The sequence below is a fragment of the Botryllus schlosseri genome, chromosome 11, assembly GCF_051294905.1.
Source record: "Botryllus schlosseri isolate E-star chromosome 11, Bs_hap1, whole genome shotgun sequence".
Lineage (NCBI taxonomy): Eukaryota > Metazoa > Chordata > Ascidiacea > Stolidobranchia > Styelidae > Botryllus > Botryllus schlosseri.
This window is the reverse complement of record NC_137246.1, coordinates 1302517-1320396: the sequence shown is the minus strand read 5'-3', so window position 1 is coordinate 1320396 and position 17880 is coordinate 1302517. Positions and strand designations below refer to the sequence as shown.

At 41.2% G+C, this 17880-nt stretch overlaps 2 protein-coding genes across 9 annotated transcripts in view; one reads left to right on the top strand and one right to left on the bottom strand.

Moving 5' to 3' along the window:
* Positions 1-17880, top strand: part of LOC145450236 (inter-alpha-trypsin inhibitor heavy chain H3-like) — a 116229-nt gene that overhangs the window by 78928 nt on the left and 19421 nt on the right. The gene's annotated exons all lie outside the window — the stretch shown is intronic.
* Positions 7718-11272, bottom strand: LOC145450243 (uncharacterized). 8 transcript variants are annotated; one of them, XM_080328751.1, is made up of 4 exons: positions 10021-11231; positions 9299-9356; positions 8985-9078; positions 7718-8392 (listed from the first exon to the last, which is right to left on the bottom strand). In XM_080328751.1, exons 1-4 carry the CDS (start codon positions 10205-10207, stop codon positions 8369-8371), a joined length of 363 nt encoding a protein of 120 aa, XP_080184877.1. In that variant the 5' UTR covers positions 10208-11231; the 3' UTR covers positions 7718-8368. The 8 variants fall into 8 exon arrangements, 5 of the variants coding, with proteins under 5 accessions (XP_080184877.1, XP_080184874.1, XP_080184876.1 ...); XM_080328748.1 differs by having other exon boundaries at positions 8978-9078; positions 10021-11186; XM_080328750.1 differs by having other exon boundaries at positions 8999-9078; positions 10021-11186.

The window sequence follows — 17880 nt, the reverse complement described above, 5'->3', positions numbered from 1 at the left end:
TATGATTCTGATTCCTGTATTGAAAAGCAATATTCACTACGTTCTCCAAAAATTATTGAGTAATTAATGATAACACAGTTATGAAAATCCACGCGAACATGGTCTTAATTACATTTATATGATATTTACTCAAAAGCAGGGTATGATCAGACCCCGAGCCGGGACAAGGACCACGTCAGGTTGAATTCTCAGAGTAAGAGCGATCGCCTGATCGGTCGGAGTCATTTCTTATAGCTAAGCCGTCCTGGAGGCAAATTGATTGGCAATACAACTTAAATTAAAAAGGCGATTATAGAACGTGAATATAGATGCTAAAATGTATTATATCGCTCACGCACACGTATAACTGCTAATGAATGCGTCAGTAACTGTAGCCCTATAGCTACCTTAGGGGTATCGAGCATGCAACTGGCCAACTGTTTCACCCGACCCGTCAGGCTATTATGGTTTCGGGTTGAAGAAGGTACGTGTTTTGACTGGCACCTTTATCGGGTTTGTGGTGAAAAATGCTTCTGATGAAATTTCCTTCGGGGTAGCGAATATCGAGTATGCTTATTTGGACCGCATTGGGCCCGCCTGACGGCGGAGTTGTGATTTCTAGTCATCGTCGGGGGCGGATCGCAAACACTGACGACCGATTCGGAGGGTGTGCAAGAGTGAACATATTGTGGAGTTGGTAATATTGTGTAATCATTTGACTGGTCTGGCCAGTGAGTGATCTAAATGTCCGAGTCTGGCCCGCGACTTCGATTGAACTTGACGACCCTAAGCTACATGCTACAGATTGTTACTGGGGCTCGTTGATTTGTAGCTGAGCGTTAGTGTCCAGTTTGTGTATTTTGGAAGGTCGGGTTTTAGCGTTTCAGAAGAAGGAGGTTTTGACAATTCCTGGCCGTTCGCCTCCAACCGCCCCATGTAAAAATAGAAATCAAGGCCTCAGTTGTTAGGCATTGACAAAGTTGATTTCTTTTCGGCTGGGGCATTCGAATATTGATACAAACTGGTTATTATTGTCGACGCTTCTCTGACACCTATATCAAGCATTCTTTAGTGCTGGTTGATTGACAGGGGGGGTGATAAAGCTCACAAAGGGCGCAACTAGTCGAAGTGTCATTCATGCAAGTGCCCTGAATAAAAGATGAATAGGAATCCATTTGTGGATTAGTCTATAGTCAGAAGGAGACAATGTTTGCAATTAAATATCTGGCTATTGAGGTGCAGAATGGTGAATAGTGAATGGAAGTATCGAGGGTAATATTGTGGCTTTCTGAAAACTTCTAGGGGTTGCTGATGAATGCCATTGATACTTGAAATGAGATAGAACCACATCATGAATATACAAGCATGTGTCATTGTGCAAAGGAGTCACACACAATTAGCCGTCAAGTGTCACTCTCTTCCGGAAAAAATAAGATATAAACTGATGATGAACGGCCAATAAATGAGTCTGCCCAGTCTGAACTGGGGGCACACGGAGTGCCGTAGCAACAGAGGAACTGTCGAAAATCAGAAATCTACTAGTGTCTCTACCTCAAAATATTAAGCGCAGAGATGGACAGTTATCGGTGCCAGTTATGCGACGAACAGTTCTCGCGGAGATATCGACTCGACGGACATCTGGCAAGTCACTACAAGGTCGAAGCAAATCAATGCTGGGTTTGCGCTAAACAGTTCAACTGCAAATCAACTCTATCCGGTCATTTAATGACACACTACAATTTGAAGACACATCGATGTTTGATTTGCGCTCGGACCTTTACGAGAGGTAGCGATCTGAACCGACACCTCGCGACGCATTTCGAAATCAGAAATGAACAATGCGAAATATGTGGGAAGGAGTTTGCCCGTAAATATCAGTTAAAAAACCACATGACGATCCACGGCATCAACAGCGTAAAGTTTAACTGTGAAATTTGCGATAAGCAGTTCACATCGCGACGGGGGTTGAAGTGTCATCTTACTATACATTTACGGGGCTAAATCCTGTGTGTTAAAATGTTGAGATGTAATAGTGATGCTATTGCTGAAAGTATCTTTGACAAACGTAAAGCCAATTCGCGAATAGAGTTGCGAGGTTTCAATACTTGTTTCAAATCAATGTGCGTATCATCTCGAAATCTGACTGGGTGAAAGTTGGTAGTCCTGTTTGTCTACCCTATTTCAATTCACACTATGCCAAAGTATAAATGTTCTATTTTGGGTGGTCACAATGGATTTGCCTTTAGTACAGCCCGCGAATGGATTCCGATACCGCACTATAACATTTTTGATAATAAGGACTCAAGGATTTTTAATCAACAATACCTGAATTTTTTTTGGTAATATATGCTAGAGTTGGTAAATGATAAGTTGCCTGTTTTTGTTAAGCGATTGATTTCTCAGTAATAAATACAATGATTTTATTGGCGTACTTGTGATCCTTGACTCTTGTTAAATTAAGTTGGTATTGATTCTATAGTGTGAAAACAGCGGCGTGGAATGTGTGAATAATTCGAAGTGGCTGAAGTTGGAGTCAGTAATATTCAGGTTGCGTTCGAATCAACTGATCGCGTGATAGTTTCGCTTCGCGACTGCAAAAAACTGATAAACTCGCTTGAACAAAATGGCCGCCTGGGGAGAGATGATATAGGCCTACTGCACAGACTGATTCTAATACCGAGATTGTCAGTGAACTACTGATAAAAACATATTGCTGTTCGGGGATGTTCTGTTTTGAATCTTGAAAACATTTGTTAACAGGAATCCATTTTCTCTGTGATAGGCATGGCTACTGTTCCGTCTGGGATTCAAAACGTAAAATACATGTCGAAGCCGTTAAACAAAAATATATATGAATAAAAGGTACAGCAGTCTGATAAGAAGTAGTTTGGTTGATGCGTCGCATACTCAGAGGTGGTCAGTGACAAAGTACTTCTACTTTTTCGAAGTACTCAAGTGGTTTTCCTTTACTTCTGGTTCTTACTCAAGTAGATCTGATTTTCGCTAATTCTGCTTCTACTTCGAAATATTTTGTGATCTACTTACTTACTTCTCGCTATTTTCAGTTTGTCAAATAGAAGTAGTTTAATCCTCCAAACGGGAAGATAGCCTGAGGAATTTTGGGCCTGTTTTCACGGTGCAGCAACATTTAATTTTCATAAAATTTGAGTGAAACCCATGATTTTCGTCGCGCTTCGCGCGCGGTGGATACGGGGTGACCAGTAGTAGAACCAACATTTGATATTCATAAAAGTCAAGAAAAGCCCAGAAATTTGGTTGCGCCTCGCACACAGTAGTTTTGGACTGACAGATATGTTTTCGCGAAAGTATCCGTGAATATTATTTAGATACCGGATTGCTTGATTCTGCTCACACCGCAATATCGGTCATATTAAATATTTCATCACTGTAAATATGGCCCAGCATAACATTTGAAACTACTGTTTCGATATCTAGCAATTATCAAATACTATAATTTGCATCCCATGATGCGAAAGAATGCTTATTCTGTCGAAAATTGATACCTCCTGAGATGCAGCAATACAAATCAAGCTCTCTGCATCTTCCAGATAGCTCAATTTGCAGCTTTTGACAGGTCCATGCGAACGAATTAAGACTGTTTTCAAAACTACTTACTTACTTGAGTGGATTTGAGGTCAGTCAATTCTACTTCTGCATCAAGTAGTTTTAGGTGGCTTATGGAAGAAGTACTTCTACTCGTACTTGAGTAGATTTTTTTCACCACTACTTCTACTTCTACTTGAGTAGCTTTCTTGACTACTTTGACTACCTCTGTAATACTCTTGTCGTATAAATTAATATGGCTCGAGACCTGCGGTGCCTACGACCTGATACGGACATCACGACTGACTCAATGATTGTTTGCGATGGCGCTGTGGGTGTATGTATTCGTGCGGCATTATTGAACATTAAAGTACAAATTATTGGTCCGCAAACATGTACTGGGTATTCAGCCAGAAAATTGCCTCTATGTGTAAGGACTGTAATTACTTTAAAATCGGTTGTAACTTCCGCATATCCGATTGCTCGTTTTCAATTAGGAGTAAAGCTCTTAACTTGGATTGATCGTCGTGACGCGAGTATATATCTATGTATCTAAGTATACTTGCAACTTGTAACGGAATGGTTAATCAGTTCTCAACATCAAAATGGAACTATAGTGTGCCTAATTGAGGCAGTACCTGTTCTGCCCAGCATATTTCGATCGAAATATGAAATGTTAAGTAATGATTCGCTCCACGAGAGTCACCTCACGGATAGTTGGTGTGTAAAACATTGAACGCAGTGCTGGCTTTTACTCGAAAAAGAATTGATACAGTTCGCAGGTTTCGTGCAGTAAATCGGACTAATTAATGTCGATGTAGCTGCTGGGGCCATATGAAATACCTCGGGTTTCTATGCGCATCTGGTCGGTAAATTTTGTGACTGAAAACGGTCTATAATGTTACTTCTTCCATGTGTTACTGTAAAATTTTGATCCATTTTCGCATGCTTTGCGAGGGTGGCGGATCAATGAATGTGACACTGAATCGCGCGCAGCGCGAAGAGGAATCTCAAATGGCATAAATCTGCCCCAAAATATTATCGGCTCCGCTGAGTTACGAAAGCATTTTGAGCCTATTTCAGAACTCCAAAATTTCGAACATTAAGGCATATTTTGGAGATTCCTCCCGGACGCAGTTTAAACAGTAGAATTCCGGACGTATGGCAACCCTTACATAGCCTACATATATGGTACACGACCGAGATAACTCGGGGTTGAAAACTGCTTACCTGTTGGAATGTTATTTTGTTTTGCGCAAATATATAAGCACCAGTTATGGGGTCTGCCACATCAAGAACCATAGAGTGATCGGATTCACTTCCATATCTAAACAAATGTCGTACCACGAGCGAGGAATCCTGTATTAAAGTATAGGGGGTCGGCATGGTTGTGAAATTATCGACTGAACTTGCAAGCTACTCTTGAATCTACGCTTTAGGCTCCAGAAACGACAGGGTGCGTTTGCGTTAGAGCCGTACGCGTTGGGTGGTCGATATACGTCTGCATTAATGGGGATAACAGCAGATGTGTTGCTTATAGACTGGAGTTGCGCAGTCGGTCGGCATGAGCCAGCCGTGATCAACGTGGCGGTGCGCGATCGACACCCTGCGGAGGATGTATTTATTTGCTCGGTGTTCACTTCTTGGTCCAGAATGGTATACTACGCCTTTTACATTGCGGGGGGCGAGTAGAATGCAATCACGTTGATGAATGCAACTAATGGCGGCATATAGTTCCCGACACTGGTTATGATATCAAGTAGATTACCCAGGCAATTTGCAGTTAACTTGCAAAGCTAATAAAAACTTGGATTAGCTTGACCGCTAATTTGGGAACTTGGTGGTTTAAATATCAGTTCCAAGGTATTGCCGTATCCCGAGGCCAGCCACATTTTCGTGCATTCGGATATGACCATAAGGTAGAATATTCCACGTATTCGCCAAAGTCTTCTGTCCTTTCAAGGTGCTCAGGTGGTTTTCACTACTTGAGATACCTATTCAAGTGGGTCTCATTTTCGCTGTATCTGCTCCTGCTTCGCTAGATTTTGCGCTCTACTTACTTGTTTTTCGCGCTTATAAAAGTTGGGTAGAGTCTAGAATTTTTATCGCGCGTCGCACAGGGTGAACCTGGAGTGACAAGTATCTTTTCACGAAATTATTTGGGTATAGATTACAACGCACGGTAGCGTCGCTCCCTTTACTCACACCAGCCACTGTCGGACATAGATGTCCCTGTAGACAAAATAACGCGTCGATGTTGTGCATCCATTACGTTGACTCTCACACGATGAACGTTCGGCACTCACGTTACCATTGCATCATTCTGTGGACAGTATATAGCGAGCAGCTAGCGTTTGTGATGACGTAATAAAGACGCTATGCTTGCTCAACGCGGCCTTTCAAACTGCAGTTCTTTATGCAGAAATACTGAGTCACAATAATTCAGGGACAATGAGTTTGTCGCCAATAAAGGATCGAGTTATGAGACCTAGTTCTACGCGCACTCATGATGGTGCAAAGAAAGTAAGGGTCAAGCATTGTGCTAATATTCCAACACAATTATTGATATTTTGTATAATTGACTACTTAGCTCGTGAAATACTACTGGATACACCTGCTCATACAATGGGGTAAAAAGTGACAGAACTACCATACCAAGGTGTAGCCCAGAGGTCTCAAACACGCGGCCCGCGGGCCTCATGCGGCCCGCAAGACCATTTTGTGCTGCCCGCGACGGCATTTTGTGTTTCGGAGTATTCGACAATATTTGACTACCAATTTCTTTTTTAATTTGAGGACTTAAAATTCGCTCTGAGGCTACTCCAGAAGCTTGAAACAGCTCATCGGACTTCACTATTACATAGCTTTCAAAAGTTGCCACGCTGTGGGAGATGATCTGTTGAGTGGCATTGCTTGTTCATGATGAATTACTCATACTCATACTCGTCGCGTCAAACGTTACAATCAGAGAACTTTTGTGACTCGGAATGCCGTGACTTGGTACAATCACAAACGCAACAAACTATCAAACTGGTATGAGAAACAATTAAATATCAAAAGTTCGTATCTTGCGTTGCGTAGCTTATTTAGATATCTAAGCAGGTCGGTGTGGCCACCGCCATTGGCATTATGTTGCCCCTTGGATGAATAGTTGGTTACATTCTGTGTTATCTTGGGTATCTTTTTATATGTTATTATCGCCAATTTAATGTGGCGAGTATCAAGTAGTCGTAGCCTATGCTTTGCCTGTAACACCAATGGAATCTTCGGCGATTGAACATTTCCACCGTATCGGTATGGTCAAGTTGTTATCTATCTGTTTCATTTCGAAGGTAAATCTAACGCTGATTATATTTGACTTTCGTGATGACATGATCTGATCAATGTAGCCTAGTTATCAGGTGTAGGTCCATGCCCGAAACCCGGATTAGGCTATACTGCTCCAATGCTCTGATATCAAAACAATCTTTGTAAAATTATTAAATTTTACCTTTAATTATGGTCCGTCAAATGTCCTCTAGCTGCAAAATTATGACGCGCCAGCTTTTACGATGTCCTGATGCATTTGTACTGTCGCATGGGGTCTACAACTAATTATTTTGACAAACTATGCCAAGTACAGCAAAAATTTTATATGCCAAGTACAGCAACAATTTTATTCAAATATTTAAAAATGAGATGTTTGTCGTGCCAGCGTGAATTAACAATACTAAATCACATTTTCACGATGCGTGTGGAATACGAGTCTGCAAGGTTCCGTCAAATAAGGCCTATACTTGGAAATACATTGAATTACCCCATTATTGTTGCTGCGGCCCGCAGCGCCATGAAAAAGTAGGAAATTGGCCCGCGAGCACATTTGAGTTTGAGACCTCTGGTGTAGCCACTAGCAAAATACTATGGCCGCTATAATTCCAATATAAGGCACACTTTTATATTGACCAGGGGTGTTTAATTAAGTACCGTGGATTTTTTTTTTTTTTGAGTACTCAGGTTTGCCTACTTGCACAACTCACTCTGGCTCGCTCTGATGTTATGCCACTTTCTACTTCATGAGGTATTGAGAAAACGACCTCCTTTTGCATTTCGGATTTTGTAATGTTTGGATGAGTTTTGAGACATGGTTATCAATCTCACGCTGACCGGTCAAAACAGAATCAGTGTAACGATAATGTCAGCCATTGAATTTATATATTCTCGAAAAGTAAGCGAGGCTTAATATCAGTTATAAGCACAAAAACCAGCAATTTCGAGAGTGGCTACCGTTTTACAATTGCTAAAAGAATACGACACCTGGTCAGGTTTCAAAGCAACCTGCTCGAGTACTTTTAGTACCTTCAGGTTGGTTTGGGATGCTTGGGGGACACTTTGCAGTGGGCCGGTGGCGCACAGGAAATGAGAAAACTGCGAAGCCTGTGTTAGCATCGTCACAAGTGGAATTGGAAAACTTATTGCGAGAGTTTGTAGTTATTGTTGACCGTACGGGTGATATTTCCGACTAGAGTTCCAAATTGCAGCACACTTTCCCTAAATGTTCAGTTCGATGACCGAGACAAGGGGTCGTCTTCCGGGCAGATTCACTTATTTGCAGGTTTCCCAAGTACAAATATAAATTATCACGGGTGGCGGTGATGTCCCTCTGGTTTCGGTGCAGGCAGTTTCACCGGTGCCTATGCGGATGGTGCCGGGATGTCCACTGTTGATCTTATATTGGGGTGGCGATCGGATATAGATGCGATGTGATGTCTTCTGTGAGACTGCTGAGCGGGACTTCCGGGCTCGCTGGTCCGCCTCTTTCTCCTCGGGTGGTCGGCGGCTCTCCTGGTCATATCCTTATCATTCCTGAGATCTAAAAGTCACAGTTGGTAAGTCAGACATAGATGACTAGCTGGTGAAGACTGATTGGGGATGGTTAGACATGTTATTGTAGTTATGGATAAGGGAGTATGCTTGTACATGCCCTGAGTTAGTACGAAACAATTGAGGACTGTGATTTCCCGCATGTAACCACAACTGATGCTAGGGCCAACAGTAAACTTCGGACTATCAGTAACTGTATGCTCTGACTACGTTTTTATGTGAAGTCTAATCTCTTGCGACTTGGCCGTTCATTGTCCAAGTCCACTTCTGGATTTTGACATGACTGGGAAGTCGCTAGTACTACTTGTAATCAACTGAAAATTCATTGTGTTATTTCTACTGCAGTGGCAACGACAACTACTTTGACTACCATATCCTAGTTCTGGTTATGGATTTTTGAAGAGTGAGTAGTTCTACTTCTAGTTTCTCATTTTGAAAATCCAGTAGTTTGCGCAGGTCTGCGGTCATGGTGGGTTCAAAGCCATAAGTAACTTGTGGGTCAGAGGTAAAATAACAGCCGGTATATTCTATGTATGCTTGAACTGTTCCAGAATAAACAAGCAGCAAGTCTTACAACTCACGTGACAGATCGTGCTTTGACTTGACTTGATATTCCTTCGGTGAAACCTTCTGCAGTTCCGGCAGTCATGTATCAATCTAAGTGGCTGCATTTTCCTGCAAAAAAATCAAAATCATGATAGCTAGAATGAAGATTCAAAATGAAGGAGGTTGCAGCAGTTCAAGGCATCCAACTCTAACAATCACATCTCGATTCACATGACTTACAAATGAGGGTTCAACAGCAATAATGACTAGGCATTACAAAAAAATGTAACGCTAGTCAACAAGGTATCTACTGATTCTAGTGTAGGTAATGATTTAATGTCATACAAACCTCCTAGTAAGCTTTGTCTCCAGACATGCACATATTCTCATCTTGTTTTTTGTCCATTCTTGAAATTCGAATTGTAGAAATTTCTCATTTGTATAAGTAAGTGATTATGCTCAGGAGACAGTACCACTATTCACATCATGACAACTGAAAGTGTATCACAGTGAATCAGAAAACCGTATCCATCACATGCAGTATTTTCCGGCATTAGTAATTAATAGAGGTAACCCGAAATTTATTGCAGTTACTGTCACAGGATGATTTTCAACAAGCTAAAATAACATGGGCATTAGGATGTGGTCCACACCACCACAGCTAAGCTTGTGAATCATTGGCTTGAAGTCATTGAAACGACGGCCGGTTAGTACTAATGGGTAACGCAACTATGCAGCATCAGCGCTGCTGATCATCGCTGTGTATTTGAATTGAGGAGGGTTGAAGTCTATACTACAGCATCACTTATGTGTGATATACATGAGGTAGCCCTGGACTTGAGTCAGGGCTTGGTGCAAGAATTGTATTATTGTCGCTGGTCTGAATAGATCACGCCTTCGTATGACGTTGCCGGTCTGGGAGGGGGTGTCTGACGTTCTGTTCGGTCTGTTTACAGCACCCATATCAAGGGTCGGTGAATCCCATTACTAAAACAGTTTCGTGTTGTCTTGACAACATTAACATAAGATAATGCAGAAATCTGCATAATATTTTACCAATAAACTAATTACCTTTTATTAAATGAATGCTCTGTCCCCCAGTCCAATTCATTGAGACTTCGCTGTTCGCTGGAACAATGGTATGGCTGCAGATTTTATACTGATAATGTTGCGCCGCGCGTTGTTTCAAATTCAAATACGTCATACAGTCTAGCATCAAGTCAAGCGTAAAGGGAGCAACGAATAGTGAAAAAGACATGGGCGGGTTCCAGATTTTGGGAATCCTTAACTGTTCCGATCCGAAAGAATCCTGCTATTGATCTAGTGCTATTTCACATTAAATATAGCCTGCAAAACAGATATGAACATTATAATTAACAAATTAGTATCAATATCAAGTAATGCCTTACAAGGGTATAATTTCATTACATTTCAAATCAATAATCTTAGGTACGGTATATATCTTGAATATAAGTGCAAGTGGTAGGAACTAGGTCGGGAATATGAGCTAGAAAGACTTGTGAGAACAGAAATTGCTTTGCGGAGAGGGTAAACATAGTAACCCAGGCATACTATGATGCCAACAACAAAATCAGATATTGGGCATTGTGAGTTGGCCAGGACCACTAGTACTACTGAAGAATGGAAGTAAATTTTCGCAAGGAGTGGCATAGTCACATAACGTACAAAATTGATGAATCAATCAGAATGATCACTGGGACACTAGATAGAGCAGAAATGAATAGGAAATATTGTCAGCATGGTGATGTGCATAACTAATCAGAGAGTGGTGATTCAGTTCTAGAGTGTTTCCGAAATAATAAACATGATCAATTGACCATGCCGACATATATTCATACATTACCACACCACACAATCATTTCAAATAACATCAGAAATCAGAACCACTAGTTACCTCTACAACAACACCTCGCCTTTCTGTCAACTTGACAACTGATATCAACTACCCTAATGGTTGATGAACAGTAAGGATAAAAACCAATATCTGATGAACAACTGAATTCGGAAACAGACCCTTCTGTAGCTCGCTTGCTGGAACCTGCCTTCGTCCTAATCTCATCCAGCAGTAATCACATCACTGCAGAAACTTACTTACCGTGTGTTGCTTATGCATTTCAGCGACGTGACCGGTATCAGCGGTTTCAACGTTGTGATTTATTGTCGGAACCAGCCTAGGCTTGATTCATAGCAATGGACGCGATTGGCAAAGGAAATGTTATCGAAGCAGTTTTTTCAGTGAATGTATGATATCTTGAACCTTTATTAACGACAACCGGGTATCCGTATGCAGGTGGCCTCGCATTTAGCGAGCCATATATCGTGGCGATCAACATTGGCACTTATTTAATCGACCCTTGGGTGATATGTGACGTTACTAGTAACGTCCTAAATAGTTTACATGCGCCCGTGAATATCAGCTCGACTGCCATTCCTGTTTTAACTTCTAGAGAGTGTTATCATGTATCGTGCACGGCCCACAGTTCAAAATATGGGGGAAATTAATGATCTTGACAGTTTTGTGGTATTTGTGGTTTTTCAGTAAATTATTGTTTATAATGTGGTGATTGTGCCCGTCGCCCATGTTAGAGACCATAACATTGTAATAACGTGTAGATTTGTCGGACGTGGCTGTTAAACTGCGTTGTCTTCTTTAATCTCGTTGTTGATGTCATACTGCCTAAGGTATAGGCCTTGGTATTTGGTGAGGTGGCTCGCGCCCAATTGGAATTGACGAGGCCGCACTAGAGTATTACACCACTGAACAATTCCTTGGTAAATGGGGTACTGCAGATATGCAGGATGTACTTTGTATGCCCGGTATCGAACAACTGAAGTTGCAATGTCAGAATATTCAATCTAATGGTACAATCAATTCCTGTGACTCTATCCATTATGTAATAATGATTTCCTGACCGGACATTTCTAAACAGAGTTCAAAGATAAATGTGCTCCGATGAATCTTGCGTCAGAAGTTACTAATGATTTGCTTTTATGGCTAGTTAGCTTACAATAATACGGCCTGCCGCAGTACAATAAATCTGTTCAATAACTAACGACAGCTGGAACTTCAGTATAATCTCCTAATTACGTAGTTGATAGATACTAGAACTAGTGAGAATGCCACATATATATGATCAATTGATCAGCCATATTAGGCCACTGGACCGGTACAGGAATCTCCATTATTAAGCAATTTCTTGTTTCTGTAACGGACTGTGGCATCTGGATAATTCTGGTTGTTTGATTGGACAGATTGGAACGGGGTGCTGGTGGTCTGGTTCTGGTCCAGTTTGCGAAATGTTTCCATGCTCTAATTTTTGTTGAATTTACCCATGGTCTTACAGAAAAATCTACAGGTTGGCTGTACAGTGCAAATTGAGCAAAGCCTGCCGCGGAGACATTTGCCATACTATTTCTCATGAATTTTTAAATCATAAGAACTGAACATGATTCAATTCCCAACATTTCGCAAATTAAGGAAACCTAATTCTGACCTACCCATGAAACTGTTAAGTAACTACAATTTGAATCTAATTTGGAGCATGTTCTTTAGCGATAATAATGATTGTGGCTGTAATTCTAATTTAGTTTGGAAAATCGAGAATTTTCTGGTTTCCTAACTCTGAATGTGACATAATGCAACTAAGAGTTCTTGACATGTTCTTTCAAGGGATGGATAGGATATCTCACGAAATCGTCTGTAAATACCTGAATAGTTGTTTACGCCGAACTTCCAAAAATATCTAGCGGATATCCGATTTAATACGGAGGCGGGGTCATCTTCTGTGACTAACTTGAGATCCTCCTCTTTGTCGACGACTCTAAGGTCATTCACGTTTGTGGAGGTATAACATTCTGTGATCGCGGGGTAACATTTGGCTTGCAACGCCTGTGCCGAATCACTCAACGTAGGCCTTCTGAAATGAATACTTGCGTTCAGGAGGCATGATGGAACTGGTAAATAAAGAATGACAGGTGCCAGGAGCTGATCACGGCCTGCCGGACGGCTGATTAGTGTATCTCACTTTTCGGAGCTCTGTATATCTCATTAGGAGATATTGAGCAAATTGTGAAGTATGGAATCGGCCTGAGAATTGATGATCAAACACTTGATAGGGCCTGTCGCGAGGGAAGGTTAAATTACGTGGAACGCTCGTCGCCAACTTGCAATGGCCAGAGAATATGGTTACGCCAGCACCAGTGTTTCGATATGTGGTTGCTTGTTTGTTAGTAATACATCTGGCACGAGCTAAAATGCATTCAATGGGGGCAGACTTGGCGTAGCAGATCATAGCATAAAGTTCACACCTTCTGTAAAACTACGAATATACCAAATTCGAATAAGTGTAGAACATGTTTTGTTTTCAGTGAAAGTCTGCTCTGCATTTATTGTCTGTTGCACCGAGTGTTTATATTAACTCGTAGGGTACAAATGCAATTGGGTACGCACATTGTAGTGAATGATTTGTTTTAACGCCAAAATCATTTACGAGACTAGTGTGGTCCAATTGCGATCGCTCGTCAACCCGAAAAATCGTCATAAGAAGGAGAAGGTAGTGGCAAAAAGCGGATGACATTCCCAGAACCCCTGCCCCGTGAAAAATCACCCTATTTTCATTATGAAAAGTTTTGTTAATCTATTAATAGTATTTGAGTTTCCAATTTACTTATGTATTTTTTTCTCTTTTTTTAATCCTCGCTACAGTCGGCTCCGCGAGATATTAGTGACATAACTATGAGACATTAAAGTGTTTTAAATTGCTGCTTATATATTATGTGTATATATATTATAAATATTTTGAAATCGCGATCGTGACGGACGCACAATACATCAAGAATTTCATAAGGATATGAAATTTACTATTATTAACTATATCTAAATCGCAAATGTAAATCTATGTAGAAGACATTCTCCCATCCCTACCTCTCGGCACCCCTCTCACTCGATGGATACCAATGGCACCGCTTGGCACTTACCAAATGGTAAGAGGTGTTTTCTTTTTGAGTTTCTGACGGTTTATATTAATGGGCAATAGATTTCCGGTGTTTTCACTCGGTTGTTTCATTTTGAACGCTATCAGTGGCTGTTAATTTGTTCAGTGAGTGTTGCGCTCAACGGTAAGCTGCCGGAAACTCACCGCACATAATACATGCAGCCGGTTGACAGCCAGAGTGCTACTGCAAAAACTCAACTCATGTTGTATGTAACACGAGGAAGTAGTTTAAATGGACACGCGTCATGTGTCGTGTGTACCATGAGGAAGTAGTTGGATTGGACTTGGGCTCGGACCCTAATGAGAATGCTTGACAAACCGAAAGGTGTCAAACTTCCCGGCTATGCGAATTTGATACAGAGTAAAGTTCTTTGTGGGCGGGGGAGAGAATTACTGTTACCATTGACAATTGAAAAAAAATCTCATTTAGAATATGCATAGTTTCGTCGACGTATAGCCTCTGTTAGTTCATTGATGAAGTGATTACTTTAGCATGATTCATGGTGGGATGATGACACATCTAATGATATTGCATTAAGAATTAGGAAAGTATTATGAATGAGAACTTAAGTTACAATGAGAATGCAATGGTCATACTATACACAAAACTGGATGTATGGTTTGAGCATAATGGAGAAGTGAATCCTGAATGGAATCTGCAAAGACTCGGACAATACGCCGTGAAAATGCTAGACAATATGTGGTACGAGATCAGTCGCATGTCATGGCATATGATGACTTATTCTGGACGAAATGGGGTCACTTTCTGCACCACGAGTCTTTGGAATATAGAGAAGACCATCGCTGACATACGAGACGAAAACTTATCACAAGCGTTAAAAGTCATATTGTATGAAATCGACTCTCGACAAAAAGTGAATGCTCGTATAATGATGTACGAACTCATAAGAGGACACATGATGCGACAACTGAACGATACAGCCAGTAAAGAGACGTACCTATCGTTAACATCATGCCAACGAGCAGATGGGGATGATTTGATATTTGCTAGTTGGTCGGCAGGACGCAATAACAAACTTTACGGGACAGCAAGATTTAAAAATTCTACGGAAGAACAGAAGGCGCAACTCCAAAGGATGACAGGAGTGGCTACGTCCCAAGTTTCTACGACACTGGAAGATGACATCATCCCGGATAGACGACATGGCCATGCAAGGCCTTGTAAAAGAAAAAAGAATGCTGCTGGAGAAAGTGATCGCCGTGAAGTTAAAAGGACGGCCGACTACAGGAAAGTTATCGTTATACGATAGTAATCGTAATGGACGAGAGTGGCCACAATTGAAGAACAACTTGTACAAATATATAATAGTATTGATGTATGTACAGAACAATATGGTGCGTGCAAGGTTACGCCAGATCTGTTGTGGTGTGAAACGTTACTCTTGAAGAATTCATGGAAAAGATATTAGAAGCGTTACGCCGAACAAGTGGGCAACCAAAAGTGGCTTATGAAACAATTGCTAGATCGGTACCTCGGTGGTAGACCCTGGAGAAGACCGAAATATATTCCAAAAGTTTAAGGCTACTATTGTAATCAATAGTCATCGGTACCTCGGTGGTAGACCCTGGAGAAGACCGAAATATATTCCAAAAGTTTAAGGCTACTATTGTAATCAATAGTCATCGGTACCTCGGTGGTAGACCCTGGAGAAGACCGAAATATATTCCAAAAGTTTAAGGCTACTATTGTAATCAATAGTCATCGGTACCTCGGTGGTAGACCCTGGAGAAGACCGAAATATATTCCAAAAGTTTAAGGCTACTATTGTAATCAATAGTCATCGGTACCTCGGTGCTAGACCCTGGAGAAGACCGACAAATATTCCAAAACGTTAAGGCTTACTAAAATTGATACATCCGTACCTTGATTCTAGATCTTGGATAAGACGGACAGATTTTCCAAAATGTTAAGGACCATATCCACAATGGATATAGATCCGTACCTTGATGTTAGATCCTGGATAAGACGGACAGATTTTTCAAAATGTTAAGGACGATATCCACAATGGATACAGCTCCGTACCTTGATTTTAGATCCTGGGTAAGACGGACAGATTTTACAAAACGTTTAGGGCACTACCATAGCGATTTACAACGTAGCTACGTCGTGAATGGCTATGGAACTACATAAGTTGAATAAAAATGAACATTATAACCGGAAATAATAGGCCTATAACATTAGGAATACCTCAAGCCAGTACTGCTAAAATAAAGACCTTAGAAAAGTAACCCATGGTTGAACTTGTCCACACATTCGTTTTTCGAAACTGATGTGTCGATGATTGAGTATGACATTAGAATAAGACCCGCCTTGTTTGCACATTCGTTTCACGAAATGGATGTGTCTTACGAGTGCACTTATGGCACCATGATCAGTACGTGCATGCGAATTATTGTATTGTGACAACGTTACGATAGCAAATGACGCGAAATTCTGATATGTGTGTGTTTTAATGTCCTCTCTGTGCGCATCGAGTGTATCTAAAACTTGTATGACAAGAAGAGCGTCTGGAAAACATGCCGAGAACTTAATGACTTGCTCTCAATAAGACCATAATAAGACTGGGTGGAGTGATGAAATGGCATGAGAATATCGAGATGGACTGGACATTCTATTGGCATTAAAAAAACGACTTGGTGGTACCAACTCTAAAATTTCTATTCGACAGTCCCGAATGACCGCTCCCCTCGATTGAATCTAGGGCTTAATGAAGTGAAATAGAAGAGATAAGAAGAAATCCGGCGCTAAAAATCACTGCTCAGCAAGGACCAGTGAACCAAAGGTTGGAATGTGCCGAACAATGCCCGCCAAAGCTCACGTTAAAGATAACGAAGAAAGGAGACGACGAAGACGACTGCAAAATCAAGGAAAGATACGCAGAAGAATCGTTTCATTATCAAGGGAGTTGAAGAAATCGGGTTCGAAATAGATGCACGAGACGAAAGTACCCAAATGTACGGTTGCCAAATATGTCCTGGACATACCATGATGGAGATCGGAGAAGATGCGTTTGACGAACAACGACATGAATCAATCTGCGGCATGATGACGAGACGCACGAGTCATAACAGGACATTGGTATTTTCATGTGAGGGTTACTTTGATGTAATATTGCATAGTGACGCCATTTTGTTCAAGCACTGCCTTTACTGTATCTTTGATCAATACCACCAGGTTGCTTTAAAATGGCGCTAACATTTTATGTCGTAGATATGTGTATGGGTCAGTGAACATTTATTATGTGAATAATTGGTTGTTACCACAGTAATATGATAGCGAGTACTATGCCTGTAGGCTTTAATTAGGCGTTATACACCGACCACGCCCTATATTAGTGTCGGGACCCTTCACCCTAGCGGGATAGAAGTTTAGGATTAGAAATGGTTAGGGATTTCTCCAGAAACCCGTGAAAGGGGCCATGGGTGTCTAACAGTGCTCAAGTAAGCAGCACCTTGTTAAGGGTAGTATCGCACGTGCATTTTAATCGGCATATGATCATTTTAATTGGGTCGACGATGCGACGTCCTTAATGTTAGAACCTCCCGGGGTTATGCGTTATAACTAGCTACGCACCCTTAGACTAAGCTAGGAACCTCTACCTTATTGGAGCATGTGTAGAGTTAAAGATTCGTGGTAAATCAAATCTATTGTTTGTGAGACACGGTACATACGAATGAATAAAAAGCTTATACACACCGATACTAAAGGAACCCAGAGATATAACAGAAAACATTAGTTCGTGCATGACTATTGTGATTGAATGGTGTACAATGTAGCGATATGTCATAAATGAACTTTACGGCAGGACAGGCCGTCACATGCATTATATGTGTAAACTAACCTTGGAGCTGCTTTACGGCAGGACAGGCCGTCACATGCATTATATGTGTAAAC

Bases quoted from the DNA above. Each gene is read 5' to 3' on its own strand.
- LOC145450243 (XM_080328748.1), bottom strand. From the start codon at position 10,207: ATGTCTTTTTCACTATTCGTTGCTCCCTTTACGCTTGACTTGATGCTA. The intron at 9,357-10,020 runs GTAATTAGTTTA...TCGAATTTCAAG, and splicing joins GAGCATTCATTTAATAAAAG to AATGGACAAAAAACAAGATG. The intron at 9,079-9,298 runs GTTTGTATGACA...ATTTTTTTGCAG, and splicing joins GAGACAAAGCTTACTAGGAG to GAAAATGCAGCCACTTAGAT.